This window comes from Nomascus leucogenys, chromosome 22a, assembly GCF_006542625.1.
Source record: "Nomascus leucogenys isolate Asia chromosome 22a, Asia_NLE_v1, whole genome shotgun sequence".
Lineage (NCBI taxonomy): Eukaryota > Metazoa > Chordata > Mammalia > Primates > Hylobatidae > Nomascus > Nomascus leucogenys.
The window spans coordinates 25714816-25735582 of record NC_044402.1 but is presented as its reverse complement, the minus strand read 5'-3'; the positions used below and the strand labels follow the sequence as shown (position 1 = coordinate 25735582).

The 20767-nt window shown below is 37.2% G+C and overlaps 1 protein-coding gene across 35 annotated transcripts in view; it reads left to right on the top strand.

Moving 5' to 3' along the window:
* The window catches only part of NRXN3 (neurexin 3), a 1697203-nt gene extending 1677042 nt beyond the window's left edge, over nucleotides 1-20161 (top strand). For 14 of the 35 annotated variants that reach the window (XM_030804199.1, XM_030804198.1, XM_030804194.1 and 11 more), the window contains one exon: nucleotides 17672-20161. In XM_030804199.1, coding sequence (XP_030660059.1) covers nucleotides 17672-18597 — 926 coding nt within the window. In that variant the 3' untranslated portion in view covers nucleotides 18598-20161. Of the gene's footprint in view, nucleotides 1-10173; nucleotides 10725-17671 lie in introns of those variants that run through there. The other 21 variants (XM_030804215.1, XM_030804216.1, XM_030804209.1 and 18 more) reach the window with 6 other exon arrangements.
* Nucleotides 20162-20767: the final 606 nt, after the last annotated feature.

The following is a 20767-nucleotide window of genomic DNA, read 5'->3' as shown; positions in this document are numbered from 1 at the left end:
GGCTAATGTGAATATAGGTCGGGTTTGGTTCCAAACCATTTCAACAAAGTGAATATTACAATAAAGCAAGTCACATGAATTTCTTGGTTTCCCAGTGCATATAAAAGTATGTTTACACCATACTTGGTTTGTTATACGTGAAATAGCACTATATCTTTTAAAAAAATACTTTGATAAAAAATACTTTATTGCTAACAAAAATGCTAATGATCAACAGTATTCAGCAAATGTTTTTGCTGGTAGAGGGTCCTGTGTTGATGATGATGGCTGCTGACAGATCAGGATGTGGTTGCTGAAGGTTGGGGTGGCTGTGGTAACTTCCTAAGACAAAAATGATGTTTGCTGCATTGACTGATTTTTCTTATCACAAAAGATTTCTCTGTGGCATGCAATGCTGTTTCATAGCATTTTAATCAGAGTACAGCCTCTTTCAAAATTGGAGTCAGTCCTCTCAAACTGTGCCTCTGCTTTATCAATTAAGTTTGTGTGATATTAATATTTAAATATTTTGTCATTTCAACAGTGTTCACAGCATCTTCACCAGGAGATTACTTCTTATGAAGTCACTTTACTTATCCATAAGAAGCAACTCCTTAACCATTCAAGTTTTTTAAGAAAAATTAATTTTAATAGTTTTGGGGTTATAGGTGGTTTTTGGTTGCATGGATAAGTTCTGTAGTGGTGATTCTGAGATTTTAGTACACCCATCACCTGAGCAGTGTACACTGTACCCAATATATCGTCTTTTATCCCTGCCCCTCTTCCAACCTTCAAGTCCCCAAAGACCATTATATCATTTTTGTACCTTTGTGTCCTGATAGCTTAACTCCCACCTATAAGAAAGAGCATACAATATTTACTTTTCCATTCCTGAATTACTTCACTTAGTATAAATGGCCTCACACTCTATCCAAGTTGCTGCAAAAGACATTATTTTGTTCCCTTTTATGGCTGAATAGTATTCCATGGTGGATATATATACCACTATTAAAGTTTTGTCATAAGATTACAGCAATTCAGTCACATCTTCAGGCTCTACTTCTAATTATCTTGCTATTTCCACCACATCTTCAGTTACTTCCTCCACTGGTCTTAAACCCCTCAAAACTCTCCATGAGGGTTTGCATTAAACTTCCTCCCACCTCCTGCTAATGTTGATATTTTGACTTCTCTCATGAATCACAAATGTTCTTAATGGTATCTAGAATGGTGGATCCTGATAAGAATTTTTTCAATTTATGTTTCCCAGATCCATTAGAAGAATCACTATCTATGGCAGCTATTGCCTTACAAAATGTGTTTCTTAAATAAGACGTTAAAGTCAAAATTGCTTTTTGATCCATGTACAGCAGAATGGACGTTGTGTTAGCAGGCATGAAAACAATGTTAGTCTCCTTGTACATCTCCATCAGAGCTCTTGGATGACCAGGCACACTGTCAATGAACAGTACTATCTTGAAAGGAATCTTTTATTCTGAGCAGTAGGTCTCAACAATGCACTTAAAATATTTAGTAAACCATGCTGCAAAAAACTGTCATCTAGGCTTTGCTAGTCCACTTAAAGACTAAAGGCAGAGTACATTTAGCATAATTCTTAAGAACCCTAGGATTTTTGAAGTGGCAAATAAGTATTGACTTTAAGTCACCAGCTACATTAGCCCCTAAATAGAGAATCTGCCTGTTCTTCGAAGCTTTGAAACCAAGCACTGACTCCTCTTCTGTAGCTATGAAAGTCCTAGATGGCATCTTTTTCCAATATGAGACCATTTTGTCTACATTAAAAACCTGTTGTTTAGCATAGCCACTTTCATCAGTTATCTTAGCTAGATTTTCTGGATAACCTGCTGCAGCTTCTACATTAGAACTTGCTGCTTCACTTTGTGCTTTTATGTTGTGAAGATGGCTTTTTTTTTTTTTTTCTTAAACCTCATGAACCAACGTCTGGTAGCTTCCAACTTTTCTTCTGTAGCTTCCTCACCTGCCTCAGCCTTCATAGAATTGAAGAGTTAGGACCTTTCTCTGAATTAGGTTTTGGTTAACAGGAATGTTGTGGCTAGTTTGATCTTCTATGTAGACCACTAAAATATTTTCCATATCAGCAATCAGGCTGTTTTATTTTCTTATCGTTTGGGTATTTACTGGAACAACAATTTTAATCTCTTTCAAGAACTTCTCCTTTGCATTCGCAACTCAGCCAACTGTTTGGCCCAAGAGGCCTAGTTTTTGTCCTATTTCAGCTTTCAACATGTCTTCCTCACTAAGCTCAATCATTTCTAGCTTTAAAGTGAGAGGTGGGTGACTCTTTCTTTCACTTGAACACTTAGAGGCTACTGTAGTGTTATTAATTTGTCTAATTTCTATATTGCTGTGTCTCAGGAAATAGGGAGATGGGGGTGGAGGGGTGGAGAGAGACAAGGATAGAGAGACAGAGACAGAGAGAGAGAGACCGACTGAGAGAGACAGAGACCCAGAGAGAGAGAGACAGAGACAGACAGACGGAGAGACAGAGGGAGAAAGAGACGGACAGAGAGAGATGGAGAGAGAGAGATGGAGATAGAGAGAGAGAGACAGACAGAGACAGACAGACAGAGGTAGAGACAGACAGAGATAGAGAGAGAGAGAGACAGAGAGATGGATGAAGGGCAGGTTGGTGAAGAATAACACAGAAAATATTAAGTTTACTATCTTATGAGTGTGGTTCATGGCACCCCAGGACAGTTATAATAGTAACATCAAAGATCAAAGATCACCATACATACAGTAAGAAAAAAAGTGGAAATGTGAGAATTACCAAAATGTAACACAGAGTTGCAATGTGAGCACAGGCAGGTAGAAAAATGGTGCCAATAGAATTCCTGGATGCAGGGTTGCCAGAAACCTTCAATTTATTAAAAATGTATCTGTGAAGCACAGTAAAGCAAAGCACAATAAAACAAGATATACCTGTATTTGTTTCAAAATATAAAAATAATGTTTTTAATGCTGAACAAAAATGTCCCATGTAAAAAATTCATGTACCATCTGTCCCCAAACTCAGTTTCCACACCTAATTACAGTAAAATAAAGGAGAGAAAAACCAAACTTTCAAGATGGAAAGGAGAACCCAGGACAGCCTCCAACCCAACACTTAGAATAGTATTTCTGCATTAATAATCTGTTTGCCCAATCTACAGCAAACTTTCAAACTTAAGAAGGTAAGAGAAAATGGCTAAAATGTTACAAAAGACAATTTAAAAATTGATAAGATAGTAGAATGTTTAGATCTGGAAGGACTTTAATCTTTGTTCCTTACATTCACGTAAGCTTTAATGTGTACCAAATTCTATCCCAAAATCTCTATTCTTTGTGACTCTACTGTACCCTACACAGATTTTTATTGACTCAATATTCTGTTGCACTTAATTTGTTTTTTAGTTTCAGCTAGACCTGAAACAACTTTAGAAAAATGATAGTGTCGTCTTGTTTACTTTTATTTTTCCTACCAACTAGAATACTAATAATCATCCAAATGTTTATTGAATGAATTATTGGATAAGCAAATGAATTAATATAATTAGTTGCTTATATTTTACCCCCCACACTAGCCTATAGCTTTAAAGTTGTAGTGACTACAATGTCTTGTCACTTAACCTCACAGGGTAGATTTGCACAACTAATAAGATTTTGAATGGGAAAGTGTTTAAAAATTCTAAAGTGCTTCTCTAATGTTTGTTACTATTGTGTTCAAAGACTGTTAGCTACCAAATGAAGGTTTCATGTTCAACAGAGGAGGCTGAGTCCCAGACAATTACAACTGAGGTCCGGGCTACTCCAAGTGTGATCTTTGGAGTATCTGATTCAGCAAACGACAAGAATGACCTCAACCTAAAACCCTAACCCAAATAGCAATTATTACTACTTCTTTCCAATCTCCATCTCCATAGCCTCCAATAATGATAAATTCTTAAAGCTTGAATACATCTTTTAATTGTAAATTTGGGTTATTTATGCCTGTAATTTTACAGTTATTTTATTTCACTCTTGTGAGTTAGAGTTAAGCTCTGAAGAGGTCTTATTTTGATGTCTTTCCATAAGATTGTATTCCTTTTTTGGCAAGAGAACAGATCTGGAGTTGAGCTCCTGCCCTCTACCAAACTATGAGGTTTGAGACAAGTCCCTTGTCCCCCATGCCAACCCCTGGGGCCTCACTTTTCTCATTCAAAAGATTAAAGACTTTTGTCCTAACTCATGAATTTGTGAGCATTACATGTAAAATTACCTTAGAAACTGTAAAATGTTCATTTCAAATGCACCAAGATGTTATCAGCTATATTTTTATGAGCTCAGCACTCCTTGATGGTCCTGAAGAGACCAAAGGGGCTGAGGCCAAAGGGAGAATTCTCCTTAAATCTCTTGGAAACAACCTGACAGACTTTAGAATTGTGTAGTAAGATGAGGGCATAAGGGAACAGAGGGTCAAGGTAGTATCTTAGCCCCTTTCTCCCAAAAGTGTTGATAGTGGTTAAGATATACAAAAGGGTAAAACCACCTAAGAAACCGCCAGGAATTCTTTTTTTCATTTTGTTTTAATGCTAATTTAATAATCATGTCTTGGTGTAACTAAGCTTTTCTTCATCAAGAACATTATAAGCTCCTCGATGCACAGGCTAAATCTTTATGCTTATTTGGTGTTTTTTAATCTGTCTAGCACAGAGTAGGGCACAACATAGGTCTTCAGTGTGCCTTTGCTGAATTGAAATACAAAAAAATAAGCACACCTTACGATACTTGAAGCTCATTTTTATGAAGTATATGTGTGTAGTGGGGAATTCTAAAAACTATTTTTTGCTGGCACTAGTTTATTTAATCAAGAGGAAATATCTTCATAAAGTGAAACAAAGAGAAAGGACAGTGCAAATAGCACTCAAAGCTTGAGCTTAGCAACTGCTCCCCTCTTCTTAGTCTTGCCACTGTGTGGAATTTAGGACTTATATATGCAGATAGCTTGTTACTTGCAAACCATTAGAACAAGCTTGTCCAACCCACAGCCCACAGGGTGCATGCAGCCCAGGACAGCTTTGAGTGTGGCCCAACACAAATTTGTAAACTTTCTTAAAACATTGAGTTTTTGCAATTTTTTTTGGCCTCATAAGCTATTGTTAGTGTTAGTGTATTTTTGTGTGGCCCAGGGAAGCCGAAAGATTAAACACCTCTGCATTAGACCCTTTTAATACTATTATAGATAATATATTTTACAACATAAAAAAATCATCTGTTTACTAGTCAGAAATGAAGGTTTTGTATGAAACATTTTCATTCTTTAGTATGAATAGCCCAAGATTCTCCTGACTTTATTTCTCCAGCCCTGGCCCCTCACCTCTCCATCTCTTAGCTGGCCCCAGGTGTGGCCCAGGTGTTTTAATCTGGGTGATCTGATCCAGCCTCTTGACTTTAAATGGCATATATATGATGATAATTTTCAGTTTAAGCCTCCCTTCAGAATTCCAGTTCCTCAAATCCATCTGGCTATTCAACCTTTCCACTTTGCTATTTAAGAGACCCTTTGGGTTCAGAAGAGCTAAAACAGAACTTTGGATTCCCCAAACTTGCATGTCCTCCAAATTTTCTCATCTCTTAAATTTGATTCAGGTGTACAAACTCCACATTTGTCATCATTCTTGGGCCCCTGTCCCAACTCTCTTCCCTACACCCAGTCAAAAAGTCCTGTTGACTCTGCCTCGATAACAAATTGCTCACACATTTCTTTTGCTTCAGCTACCCATGCTGTAGTGTAAGTCACCATCATTTCTTGCTTGAATTCTGCAACAGCTTCCCAATTGAGCTCCCCAATTCTACTTTTGCTTCCCAAAGTCCATTCTCCATACTGAAGCCAAAGTAATCTTTAAGAAATATATATCTAACCAAAACACTTCTTCACAGCAAAGAAAACAATCAATAAAATGAAAAGGTAGCCTACAGGTTGAGGAAAACATATTTGCAAACCCTATATCTAGTAAGGAGCTAACTTCCAAAATTTATAAACAACTCATGCAGCTCAATAACAAGAAAACATATAACCCTATTTTTAAAAATAGACAAAGGAACCCGAATAGACATTCCTCTAAAGGAGACAAAAATGGCCAACATATATGTGAAAAGATGCTTAGCATAACTTATCACTAGGGACATGCCAATTAAAATCACCATGAGATATCACCTCATACATGTTACGGTAGGTATTATCAAAAAGACAAGGGACAACATGTGTTGATGAGGGTGTGGAGAAAAAGGAACCGTTGTACACTGTGGGTGGGAATTTGGATTGGTCCAGCCATTACAGAAGACAGTATGGAAGTTCCTAAGTTAAAAATGGAATTGCCATATAACCCAGCAATACCTTTTCTGAGTATATACCCAATGGAAAGGAAATACCATCTTGTAGAGATATCTACACTCCATGTTCATTGCAGCATTACTGTACCATATTATGAAATGGGTTCCTTCACCCCTTTTCTGAGCACCCTCCATGTCTACAGAAGAAGTTATAAGGAATAAAGGTATATGCAGGGCTCGTTTTGTAATGCTGACAACAGCAATCCTCACATCCAGACTTCCATGTTCACGTACAGGGTTCTCTACTTTCGTTCTAAGTCAAACTGTGACTCAGAAATGAGCCATCCATTCTCCCAGAATTCCTCCATTCACCCCATAAACACAAAAACCACAATCTATGAAAATGTTTTTATATATTTCACAGGAGAAACAGATGTGGAGGCTTAACTCATGCATCCAATGCTAAAAGTCTTCAAAATCTTCATTAGGTATTTGCTATTCCAACTTCTTTCTCAGCCCTCCCGGTTTGTAATTTTTTAAATCTTTACCCAGTGTGGCACGAAGACTGTTGAGATGGTTCCCTCTGCCTTCCTCTCTCTAGTATTCTCCCTGAGAAGTTTAAAATATATAATGTTATGCAAAGTACTTCACTGGGGCCTTCCTCTTGGGCCTCACCTCTATACACTGAAGACAATGCCTTCTAGCAAGGAGGACCCATGCTTCCAGAGAGGAGGGTTTGCAGCTTGGAGTAACTTGAGTATATCTGGGATTCTTGAGCTCAACATCAAGCAGTTCAGAAACATTTCTTTGAAACAAGTTCCCAAGATGAATTCTAACAACTGTAATGTCGCATTTGGCATTTTAAAAATTTTGGTTTTACATTTAGACAGGGCTATTAAGACATGGTGGGATAAAAACGGTAGTATCAAAATATACTGTTTCAAATCAAATTATTGTATTATTTGTTCTCAATGACAGACATAACCCAAACACATTCTTAGTACCCAGAATAAAGGCACAGCCACAAAATCAGGCAGTTATTAATAAAAACCTAGTGCAGATAGCCAATGAGAGATGAAAATGAAGCTGTGACATGATTATGAACTACTATTAGCAAGCAATGTCATTTTGTATCTTAGAGACCAAAAAAGGTTTGTGTATGTGAACTAATGGTTGACTTATATGGTAAAGATATACATGCATTATATTCAGGCTATGTTGGCTTCATTTGAAACTACAGCTTCCATGGGTTTAAAAAATACACATATGATTTCCAAAGTGACAACCCTAAATTTTCATATATTCAGTTGTTCAAACCAGTGATTTCTAGAATGTAAGTGGTGTCCTACTTGTAAGAGTTTTAAAACAGGCAATTTTGGAATAGGTAAATTACTCAGTAGAAGCCTTAGAGAACCCAAACTGCTGGTGTATCTTTTTCAAAATGCCTCTCATTATCCAGGAGAATGTGTGTATTGGAAGTATCTTATTCTTTAAGTCTCACACTTAGACTAGTTATGTTTCCTACTTTTAAAAATTGTAGAACTTTATTCTACAGATGTCATTTGATGCCTTTTGAGACTGACCATATATGCATTTATACAATCTTAATTCAATGTTAAAAGTATAATTAGTCCAAAAAAATCAACTAAATGGCAACAAGGGTTTTTTTCTATATTAAATTTTTTTTCCTCCATCTAAAACTTTCCAGCTGCTCTTTGTGAAGTTCCCAGAATAATGATTAACATTATTAAACCAGAGACTAAAAATCTTGGTACGGACTGACCCATGGGGACACATTGCTCTAATTATTTTAAAGTAAAATAATAAAAGGGGCGTCCCATAGCGGACAAAAGTTGGACTCATTCTCAAAATTTACTGTATTTGTCAAAGTCCCCTGAAAGAGTTCTTAGGAGTGGTTGGAATTGGTTGTCAGAACCAGGTGCTCTCAAGTGTCTTGCCTTTGTGGTTTGCCTACCTGGGTTTCCCAGTCCTTGGTTGAACATTAATGTTCTCAACGAGATATAATACTGAATATAACTCTAGTGATCTCTTCCAGTGGAGGCTGAGGCCATTTCTAAAAATTCCTTCCTTCTGTTCCTTCTACAGTATCTTCCTCTCTGTGTGCATACATGTGAGAGGCATAGTTTTCCTCAATGTACTTCAAATAAACCTTATTGGCATAGTTTTCCTCAAAGTACTTCCAATAAACTTTATTCCTTTAGTGATTGTCCTGTAGTTTACAGACACTGATATTGTATACTCTTTGGAGTGGAGAGGGGTTTTGCCACTCTTACAAAAAAAAAAAAAAAAATTGGCTATTCCTCCATTTATCAGGCTCATTTTATTAACATTCTACTGTCATCATTGTGCCCTGTCACTTTGATTAAGCCCAAGAACGCTCCCACAGAGCAATGTTAATTATAACCCCTCTATACCCTATAAAATATGCCTTCTAAAGGCTATGAATAAATTTGGGATAAATTTCCTGAAGCAGAACTCGTGAACCCATGTGTATTTTGATTCAAATTCCTGTCAACACAGGTTCTAGTTCAACTCCCAACACACACACACACACACACACACACACACACACACACACACCTCTTTCACATGCTTTCCTTCTAATTGGCAGGAAACCTTCAGATGTCCTTCACCCCTACTGGAAAGGCATGAAACAAAACCCAGTACCTTCCTCCTACCCCTAAATTGGTTTTGTCTTGCTGCCCCTAATCCTAGCTTGCTGTTCTGTTTTTCTATTTTCCCCTAAATGCAACTTACTTTAAGCATGTGTTAACTGGATTAACATTCCTACAAGTGAAGGATAGTACATGATAACCCATTTGTCAGTCTAGCTACTTTCTTCTCTTTTAAATGTTTACTTACGACGTACATCCAGACTGCACGCCCTTTTTATTTTTTCAAAGCAAAGCCAAAAATAAAGAAAATGTAAAATTAGTTTTTAAAGAAAATGCACAATCTGTTTTTAATTTTGGCTATCACAAAAAGGGGAATTAACCAGCCAAAAAAGCAAAGCAAAAAAAACGTGTCCCCTGATTGCTCTGTCTGTGCCTTTCAAGCCTGTGCGTCTGGTTGTTCATCTCTGAAAGTGTGTGAAATACTTTTTTCTTTAAGCTTTTTGTTTTTTTCTCCCTTCTTGTTTGGGAATTAAGTGCTTTTTGTATTATATATATCTATATATATATATATCAATGTGTTTCTTTTAATTGCTAGATCTTTATCTTAGATTTGATTTTATCTAAAATTATGAGAAAAAAGTTATGAATTGTTTTCTGCAATTTTTCCCCACCCCCTCTTTAAATGTGGAACAACTTCAGCTGCAGAATCCTCACATCCACATGTTTCAAATTAGCCTAGTCTCATTGCCAATTGCGTGCAACATGGGTGGCGTAAGGAAGACGGATGATGTCGTTTGGAAAACACCATTTCTCTATAGAGAAGTAATTAGCAACCCAGTGCGTGGGCCCCCTGCTTAGTAGTGCATCTCAATCACCTCTGTAGATTTCTGAACCTCCCCCACTCTGAATGGGGCTGTGTGGCTGCCGATGAAGTTGTTCAACTTGAATGCATAAATCTAGTCTTCTTGTTTTTGCTTTAAACTTTTTGATCATGACTACTAGTATTTTATGTATTTTGGCTATTTTTAGTAGGAAAAAGTTTAACTGTTTTTATTATTTGAAAATCTTTAATGAAACTGTAATAATTTTTGGAGTAATTGCATGTTGAAGAAGTTGCAGCTTAGGGTGTGTGAGATTGTCAGTGTTAGAGTTCTGTTCTTTATTTCCATAGATGGGCATGTGTAGGCTCATTTGTTTTTGTATATTGCCCATCCCTTCCTTACAGCCAGAAGCTCTAATGCAGCTAGATCACTCCGTGCCGCCCTTACATGGACATGGCGACTCACTTACACATTTACTCCTATCATCTTCATCTCCTGTGTAGTTCACTCATAGATATGACCCTCCCCTTCCTGCATCTTTCCTTCCCATACTCCCCCTTTCTTTAGCATTGTTAAAATTTATGTGCTGTCATCCATCTCCCTAAATTAAAGAAAGCCTAAAATTTGTCAAAAAGACAAAAAATTAAATATATATCTGAAAACCTATAAATGCAGAAATTCATTCAAAACCCATTAGAGTCATAGAATTTTTTGAAAGGCAAATTGTTAAAGTAAACAGGTTTTTTTGTTCAGTTTTTAATCATAGCAATCGGAATTATTTTCAATTCAAAAATTGATGCCCTCCCAAACCCCCCAAAGTAAAAATTTGTTAAAGTGCAGATTTTTTTTCTTTTTATGTTATGTGGTGTGGATGTATGTGTTGTTGCCTCCCTGTATCATCCTCTGTTGTAAATTATTATATTTGAAAAATTAGACATTTTGCTCAAAAGTTTTTAAGAAATGACAACAAAAAAAGCAAGTTACAAGAATGTGGCAATTCTATTTGTCCAAGAGCATTCTTACACAACTTTCTTTTGTAAATTTTTCTTTCATGCCAAAAAACATGCGGGCAATTTGTTGATGTAAGTTGACTATAAATTAATACAGTATGCTTTTTTAGTTTAAATTATTTTGCCTATATGGAAATGATTTCTTTTTTTTCCCAGAACAGCTTCTATTTTTAATTTGCTTTTACTTTTTCTTTCTGTTCTTATTATATTGTGAATGCCTCAATGTTATTTGCTCTCCTTCTCCCAGCTTACTTTGGCTATGAAGTTGATTTTATTTTCTACTATATAATTTTGAAGACTATATTTTTTATTTCATTTGTGTCTATTTGCCGATTTTTCACTGTTATGTTTTGTGCTGAATTGCTTCTAATAATCAATGTGAATTCTACTCTCAGTAGAAGGGGGTTAATACATTGTTCTTACCACCCAAAGAAAGCCTGGCCTCTTTGCCTGAACTTTTTCACCACCATGTTTAAAGCCTTAAAAGTATTGGTAGGCTCTATTTGGTATCTTAAAATTGTTTCCAGCCAGTGGAAGGCCTGTACCCCAGAAGAAAATGAGTTGAGTTAGCTCCAAGTAGTACCAGTGGTAACTGCATCCTTTTTAAATTCCTTAAAAAGCATTTAGGAAATTAGTTCTTCTCCTTTAGCAAAGGGGAAATAAGGTACTCTCAAGTGACTATGGTAGAGTTTGGTTATCCAGGATTATACTCTCACCTTTGCTTCAGGCTACAAAATCAATTATACTGAAAATGAAGATATCAAGAATCCCAGGTGTTTTGAGTATTGTTCTATGATACTGACGCCTTCCAGTGTATGGAACTAACAACTGGCAAAAACACAGACACACACACAGAAGGCACACACACATTTTCTCTCTCTCTCCCTCTTTCCTTTGTCTCTTCTCCTTTTCCCTTTTTCATTTCTCTCAAGGATTTAATCAGGTAAGCTTTCAGGGATCTTAAGATTCTACCAAGAAGAAAACATGATGATTTTCATATCTAAAGTTATACATAGAAAATATTTCAGGTAGGTACCATCATCGTGTAACTACAGGGTAAGAACATATTCCTTCACCTTAGGATTATTTGGACCAATGCTGCCTTATGCACTTCAGCATACATAAGATTGGTAAGAAGCACTATATAATTTTTTAAGCAATACGTTACTTGTTTTGCTTTATAGATATTTGTGTTATTTGAAACTGTTATAGAAATATCAAACTGAATGGTGGATAAGAGATGTTTCCAAGCCAGCAGCTTAATGCTTGGGCTCTCTCTACCTCAGATTATGCGATCTTGTGTTGTTTGACATGCTGGATAATATTTTAGGTCTAAAACTTAGAACTGCCTAAATGGGATGTAGTTTTATCTTGTTGCATTAGAATATTTTCTATGAAAAAGATATCCAAAGGTAAATTTAATAAAAGGTTATTTAAAAAAAATACAAGCTCTTTGAATTATAAATTATTCCTTATATTCTATTATTTAAAATAGCCTCAATAATCTAGATCCTATGTAATTATACTTCTACTCTAGCAGGAAACCACTAAATAAAAAAGGGATAGAAGAAAGTGATTATTTAAGTGTTTATAGCTCAAATACATTAGTAGAAATAATAACATTAGTAACTAGCATTTCTGAATAGCAGTAAGTACTGTGCTAACCATCTAACATATAAAAAATACTTAATATGCATTATTTTAATATTTGCATTGATGGTTTGAGGTAGGGTATTTTATTATTCTCATTTTCCATGGAGTGTAAGAAATTTGACCAAATTCCTAGCACTAATAGGAACTCCTACAGAGTTCTGATGCTAAGAGTCTGAGTTACTTCAGAAGCAAAGCTCTTAATAAGCAAATGAAACACTCCACTGACATTTCATGTTTTATAATACATAATGATATCAAGGGGCTGTGGCTCATCTTATTGTTGAAAAATATAATCTGTAGCCTTTCAAAATCAAACCTATTTCAGACAAACCCTTTGCTGGGGTGGAAGGGTGGTGGGGAAGGGAGGGAGAATGCCCTACCTAGAAATTCTCATCCTGTTAAAACACAAGTTAGGCCTCTTTGAGACACTTGAGTTTTTCTACTGTCTTCTCCCCAGGTACTTGCCCTGTTTGTCCATGACTATTTTTTCCCGAAGGTTGATAAAGAACAATTTCATGGTTACAAGCTTTATGATATTTATGTGTTACAAGTACACACTTCTATGTCACCAAAGAGCTAAATATCTTTGAAAAATTAATTCTTGGGGGGAAAAGAATGATTTCCCCTTATTATGTGAATTTTCAAGCAGAAAATTGGAATAATGCAAATAAGAGATGAGGTGAAATACCCAAATATATAAAAAGAATTCAAGGAATTCGAGCACGGTGTCCTCTCCCAGAGTCTCACTATTCAGCATCACTGTTTTGGTATTTTCGTGAACTCTCAAAACCCAAATATCTCCGGAGAGGCATGTGTTGAAACTTCATGCTTCTTGTTTTTTTGTTTTTTGTTTTTTTTTTTTCCCAAAGATAACCCATTACATTCACTATCACCCACAACATTCTCACAGTTCAGAAGAGTTCTATTAAATTTTTTATACACTGTCTTTTTTGATGGCAGTGAGCCCCTTTTGCTGTATATCTGCCCTAGAGGCATGAATTATATATCTACAAATACACTCATAAAGCAAAAAAGCCAGGAAGCCTTCAGGACTAAAATAGACCTTTTATATCTTTAATGATCTCTCTAGTTTAAAGAAAAGCACAATCCTGCCAAAAAGGGGTATGTATGCCTGATTTTAAAATGCTAACTTTAAGGAATACAGATAGCTTTTATCCCAAACTAAAGAAAAATTCTGGGGATAGCATAGGAAATTAGGATTTTGATGGATTATAGGTTTTGTATTACTGTGCTCATAACCCTTTATGACTTTGGGTTATTTGCTTCCATGAATACTTTTGTAGGCATGGGACACATAGTTGATCACTGACTCCATGGTCTCTGGGAAGTGAAGAAAATATTATCAGCTGCTTGAACATTTCTCAGGGTAGTCACCTTTGATTAAAATAAACAAGAAGCCTTGAATAGCTTCCCACCAAACTACTTTATTTTTTATTTATTTATTTATTTTTGAGAAGGGTCTCACTCTGTCGCCCAGGCTGGAGTGCAGGGGCGTGATCTTGGCTCACTGCAAGCTCCGCCTCCTAGGTTCACGTCATTCTCCTGCCTCAGCCTCCCCCGTAGCTGGGACTACAGGTGCCAGCCACCATGCCTGGCTAATTTTTTTGTATTTTTAGTAGAGATGAGGTTTCACTGTGTTAGCCAGGATGGTTTCGATCCCCTGACCTCATGATCCGCCCACCTTGGCCTCCCAAAGTGCTGGGATTACAGGCGTGAGCCACCGCACCCGGCCAAACCAAGTTATTTCTATTAATGATCTTACAGTAGGAGAAATATATCACTTTCTCCTCTCAAATGACGTGTGCCTTTGACCCCCCCAGGACACTATTATCATTTGCAATCTTAAACATGGAATATTAAAATTAATTACACCAACATATACACTTGTCCCAGGCATTTTTCATGTTTACAGTTATCTAAAATGGTCTACCTATTTTCATTAGAATTCCTATTTGTCGTAAGGAGCCCCCTGTACCACAGTTGACTTCATTTTAAACTAAAGGCAATCTTCCCACTTCTTGAGAAGCCAGAAAAGAGGAGTTAGGAAAGCTTCTACTACTTTGTTGTCTAAAAATCAGCAAAATTTGGGCTCAGATTTTCCCAACAGAGGGTATCATTTATCATTTTTATCGCTGCTACCGAGATTAATAACAAAATGGCAAAGAAAACTAGAGATCAGTAGTTCTGAAAGATTTTGTTTTCTAAACTCTGAAATAGCATACCCATCATTTTAGTTTTAAAATAAGCTCTTATCATTTCACTCTGGGACTCACCAGGCTTTTAGAAGCTCTTTATAAATTAACAAGCTTCAGAACCCTCTTACTGTACAGTTATAAAAAATGTGGTTACTCTTTTTTTTTTAAATCTAAGATACTTACATTAGTGTGTTAAATAAGAGGAGATAGCAAAGGAAAGTTAATTAATTCAACTGCAGAGTGAACAGTTTGTAGATTTTGAGACAACAGGTACACTGTGAAAGCTTTAGCTGGTATTGAAAAGAGACAAAACAAACCGAAAACATAAAAAGGCAAATTTAAGACTCCGGTTGGGTGTCACAGATGGTACAGTAAAATTGCAAATGAATGCCACTCTGTAATCATGAAGACAGTGATCTTAATCCCACTTAAAGGGACACTAGCCTCTTACCCAACAGTTTGCCTTTATATTCAAACTATTTGCCTCCTAAGATATCAGTTATTCCTTGTCCTTTAACCTAGTTTCCTCTTTGCTTACTCTACATGGGGTAGATTTGTCATTGCCATAAGGAACAAATGACTTGGTGTCTGTGCCAGAAAAGAACACACATGTTAAACCTGTGTTATAGATAAAATAAAAAAAAAAAACCTCCTGCCTTGTCCTCTGAAGGTAAGTAAAATTGTGCCTGAGAAATCCTTAAGGAAGCTTTAGACAGATTCCATGGGCCTTCACTTCCTCTCTCTCATCACTGCTCTCCTATTACTCAAACATTGCCCTCTTTCGTATATCACCTTTAATCTACCACTTGGGACCCCCCTAGCAGAAGAATAATAAAAAAGTTTGCTCAGAGTTAGTTTTAGGACTGGCTTACCTTTAGGGAACTGCACTCCAAATCCCATTTATAAAAACTAGCAAAAGTGTGTAAATTATGCATTAAATAAGTTGTAAGGCATATGAATTATATATGTTCACAATGTAAAAAAGCAAAAAATAGGTGTCTGCTGGTCTAGTCCAGCAAGTGTGAATCTTTGGCAAATCTGCAAAAATCATTTTGCTCAATAGTTTCAAACTCTGAGCACCACAATAGAGGCTCAGGTTTAGAGCACATACTATAAGATCATCTTGAGAATCTCAAAAAAGGTGTTTTTTTTTTTAAATTTCATAGTAAAATTATCACATAGGCCAGAGATGATACTATAACATTCTGTTGTCCCTTCCCTTCTAAATGATACACATTATATACTTTATCAGTTCCCTCCCAAACTCAGTTTCTTTCTGCAGAACACAATTGTTATTGGCTAAACAGGGAGAGAATAAAGGCTTCCGACATGGGCACCAACAGTTTCTCAGTGCTTGAAGGTAGGTATTAGCTTTCTTCTCAGGAAGCCCTTCTCTTAGCACACCTGAAACCCGGACAATTTGGATGCGTAGGAAAGGTTTCAAGATGCAAGGTGTGGAAAGTTTGCATCTTGAAGCATTTCCTGTGCATTCAAAAGGAGAGTTTTAATTCATTAATCAATCTTCATAGGAAAAACCCTGGAAGACTCTGTAGGCTCCAAGGCTTATTCACTTGGAGTACCCCTAGAACTCTGGTACTGAATCACCTCCTTGTCTGGCTTTGTTACTGATGAGGTGGGTACCTCAGCTACAGTCTTATCTGTTAACAGCTACTCAAACACTGACTATACTATCACAGCAAAATTATTACCAAGTGTAAGAGACACACGTACGTGGTACCAGTTGACAGCTCAATGGGTCAGCTCAGAAAGAGGCCCTCAACAATAACATCACATTAGTATCTCAACCTTCTAACTAACTGGGGCAAGGAAACATTCGTACCATCCCTGCGAGCGGATTTTTTTAAGTGATAGTGGGAATCTATTTTTCTGGAATAAATTCAATAGAGACATGGACTGTGACTTCTTAAGATTCTTCCTTTGCTTGGAAAATAACATTATAAAGACACTGAAGAGAGATCAATTATCTTGCTGACATAGATGCATAGCAATCTTGGCCTTACAGCCAGGTAAGCAACCACTACTGCAGAATATTTGTGGTACCCATGATCTGCAAGGCCCTGTGATTTAATGAACTATTCTGAGTGTTCTTTCCCCACTTAGTCCATATGATTCTAAGTGCAATAACGAGGGTCTATGGGTAAACAGATATGCTTTTGCCACACTAGTTAGCAATTACCAATTTAAACTCACTTTGCTAAGTCAACCTTTCTGAGTCTAAAAGTTTCAAGTCATGGATATCTAGGCTGGGTATTTTGAAAATCTAGCTTCCAGCTCAGCATATATTGCATATAGCATGAAAGCAATGCATATAAATATTAGACTAATGCAAGGCAAGCTGTCATTTAATAGGGGGATTTCTGGAAAAGCATAGTCAAAATGGATTTGTTAGATGAACATTTTTAACTTTTTATAAATCCCTATCACTCAGCTTATAGTAAACAAGGACTATGATTAATAAGTGTGAAATAAAAGGAAGTAACTTAACACAAAGGACACAATCTTTTATGTTTCTTGATCTTGGTCTCAATATAGATGGTGAATCGGTCATTCTCATCCTCCTGGGAGCAAATGAGTAGAATCCCAAGAAGCAATAAGGAAATCTTAAACGCATGTTAATAAATTCTTAAGTTAAGCACACGATGTGTACCTGTACCCACACACGCCAATTTTGATAGCCAGCCAGTATTTATAACAGTATCATTGACTGAATGTCATCAGCCCATAAGCAGATCCTGGAAAGAACATATACAGTTGAATTCTATCTAAATAATTACTTGAGAGTATCTTTAAAAAATCTAAGCCCCTGATCTAGGGATTTCAGGTTTGGGTGGCAAGAGGCATATAGAAGGCTCCGAGTCTGCCTAGAATGATTAGACTCCATCCAGAAAAGATCCAGATCTTTTTATTATAATTTCTGAGGCATAATCTGTGAATGACGTTGGTTGAGTGAGAGTTGTGTTTACAAATATACTAATTGTTCTTCTTTTTCTTTTCCATCCCAGGAGGTGAATTAGTTATCCCTCTTCTTGTAGAAGACCCTTTAGCTACCCCTCCTATTGCTACTCGTGCACCTTCCATTACACTCCCCCCTACCTTTCGCCCCCTCCTCACCATTATTGAGACCACCAAAGATTCCCTGTCCATGACCTCTGAGGCGGGGTTACCTTGCTTGTCGGACCAAGGCAGCGATGGTTGTGATGATGATGGCTTGGTGATATCTGGGTATGGCTCAGGGGAAACCTTTGACTCTAACCTGCCCCCTACTGATGATGAAGATTTTTACACCACCTTCTCCTTGGTAACAGATAAGAGTCTTTCCACTTCAATCTTCGAAGGTGGCTACAAAGCACATGCGCCCAAGTGGGAATCCAAGGACTTTAGACCTAACAAAGTCTCCGAAACTAGTAGGACTACTACCACATCTTTATCCCCTGAGCTCATCCGCTTCACAGCTTCCTCCTCGTCTGGGATGGTGCCCAAATTGCCAGCTGGCAAAATGAATAACCGTGATCTCAAACCCCAGCCTGATATAGTCTTGCTTCCGTTGCCCACTGCCTATGAGCTAGACAGCACCAAACTGAAGAGCCCACTAATTACTTCCCCCATGTTCCGTAATGTGCCCACAGCAAACCCCACGGAGCCGGGAATCAGACGGGTTCCGGGGGCCTCAGAGGTGATCCGGGAGTCGAGCAGCACAACAGGGATGGTCGTCGGCATTGTGGCTGCTGCCGCCCTCTGCATCTTGATCCTCCTGTACGCCATGTACAAGTACAGGAACAGGGACGAGGGGTCCTATCAAGTGGACGAGACGCGGAACTACATCAGCAACTCCGCCCAGAGCAACGGCACGCTCATGAAGGAGAAGCAGCAGAGCTCGAAGAGCGGCCACAAGAAACAGAAAAACAAGGACAGGGAGTATTACGTGTAAACATGCGAACACTGCTCACACGCGAGTTTTCACACTTATTTCTATCCACGCCTATGAATCTTTGGACGGTGAGATCTCACAGATGTCAGAACTGCTGGAACTATGAAATGGGGTATATAACCACGACTCTGGTGGGGAAAACCGTTTTTTAAAGGACACACACACACACACAGCGATGCATCTCTCTCTAAAGCTCAGCCACGGCTGCGGCAAGGTCCCAGCGGTCGCTGGGAGACAGAAGGTTTTGCGCCCTGCTGTATCATAAAGCACACACTTAGCGCTCTGGAGCCGGACGGTGGCTCCACCACTTCTGCAGGCCTGGAAACTTCCTTCTCCGGAGGACCTTTTACTAAAAGGTAGAAGACTTCATGGCTTACTTGTTCCATAACTCCAAGTGAGTCTGTAATGATGTTTGTGAAGCTTGACTGTAACCATGTTTTTTCGGTTTAATTATGTAAAAAACAAAACTACAACAACAACAACAAAAAGAAAAAAGTTAAAAAAAAAAAACACCAAAAAACAAAAACAAACAAAAAAAAAAACTCACAACCCTTATCTGGTTCTGACCAGTGTGCGTGTAACTTTAAGATCTGAGGGGAAAAAATGGCTTTTGGGTTTTTGTTTATTTTTTTGACAATGACTGGACATCAGAAGAGGAAAAAAACTCAAAACAAAAGCGAGAGAGACTATTGCCATATGAACTCAAAAGCTACCATGGTGTTCACTCTACATATCAGGTTATGGTGTCTCTAGAATCTGTTGTTTGTTTCCTATAAGATGCTTTGCTGAACACATAGCAAAATTCATGTGACGGATGATAAATTGATTTGAAAAGCTGGTCCCCCAGGATCTAATTTCGGAATTTACCACCCAAACCCGGAACAGATGGGTTTAGGGCTGATGTTATCAGAGCTATTGGCTTTACATAACAATATTGTTCCTGTCCATTCACCCAGCCAAATTGTGTTAAAGAGGAAAGCCCCACAAACTAAAATAGCCTTTCCTAGGGAAGAGGAAGGGGAGGTGGGCTGGATCTGTGACTGATTGAAATGCATGCAAATAAAAAAGACAATATTAAAGTCTGTTAAATTATAAAACCAGACAGTAGGGGAGTTCAACTCGTGATGGAACCACAAAAGGTCACACAAGCCAACCATGTCATGCCAGAGTACAAAACACATAGTTCTTTCCCCGCCCTGAACGTGACAATGGTTTTCACAGTGGTTTAATTTTGTAGCCTGACATTTATGGATAACTCTGTCCTTCCATTTGCTCACTTCTCTCTTCACCCATCTTTTTTAAAAACAAATAAATGAATAAAGCTGCTGTGACACACACACAAAAGGAATTTAATAGTATTATATATATAAATAAATATATATACAGATATATTTATCATGGTATGTTTGATGGGATGACTGACACAGGAAATCTGTTAAAGTCTTGCAGTAGAATGAGAATGTTGTTTTAAAAGAAAATAACAAAGCAACAAAAAAGCAAACCTTAAAATGTGAAGAAAGTGTGAATTTTAGTTTTGTCACAGTTAACTGTGTCAAAGAGAATTAAAAAAAAAAAACTTCAGATTTTGTTTACATATTTTACTACATTTTTGCTGGTATAATTCCTTAGCCACCTATGTACATACTGCTTTAAGAACTGTTTTCTTCCTGTTTATTTCTGTTTGGTTTATATTCTGGTTGTCTTTTTCTTTTTGTAAAGAGGAAACAATGTACAGAAAAACAATAAACTGGTTGTATGGCCATAGCTATCCAAAAAGCAAGAGACAAAGCAAGACAAATATTCACACAAAAATGAAGTGTGTCCTCTGGAGGGTCAGAGATATACAATTTATTTTGTACAGATGAAAATCAATCAGCTGTTTAGATTTAGAAATCTACTCTTGCTGGTCTTTGTAAGTTGCATGAATATTTGACTTTGAAAAAATATCTTAAAGACATGGGGCAAAAAGTGCAATCTAAATGGTAGCCTTTACTAATGTGTATGGAAAGAGGTGTTCCTCATTATCTAATATTTCAATGTGTTAAGAGTTTAATTTTTTTGTTATCATTAAAAAAAGACAGGATTATAAAGAGACATCAAAGCACGATTTTAGATAACCTAAACGGCCCAGCCTATACAAAGTTGATTATATCTCGATGTCTGTAAAAGA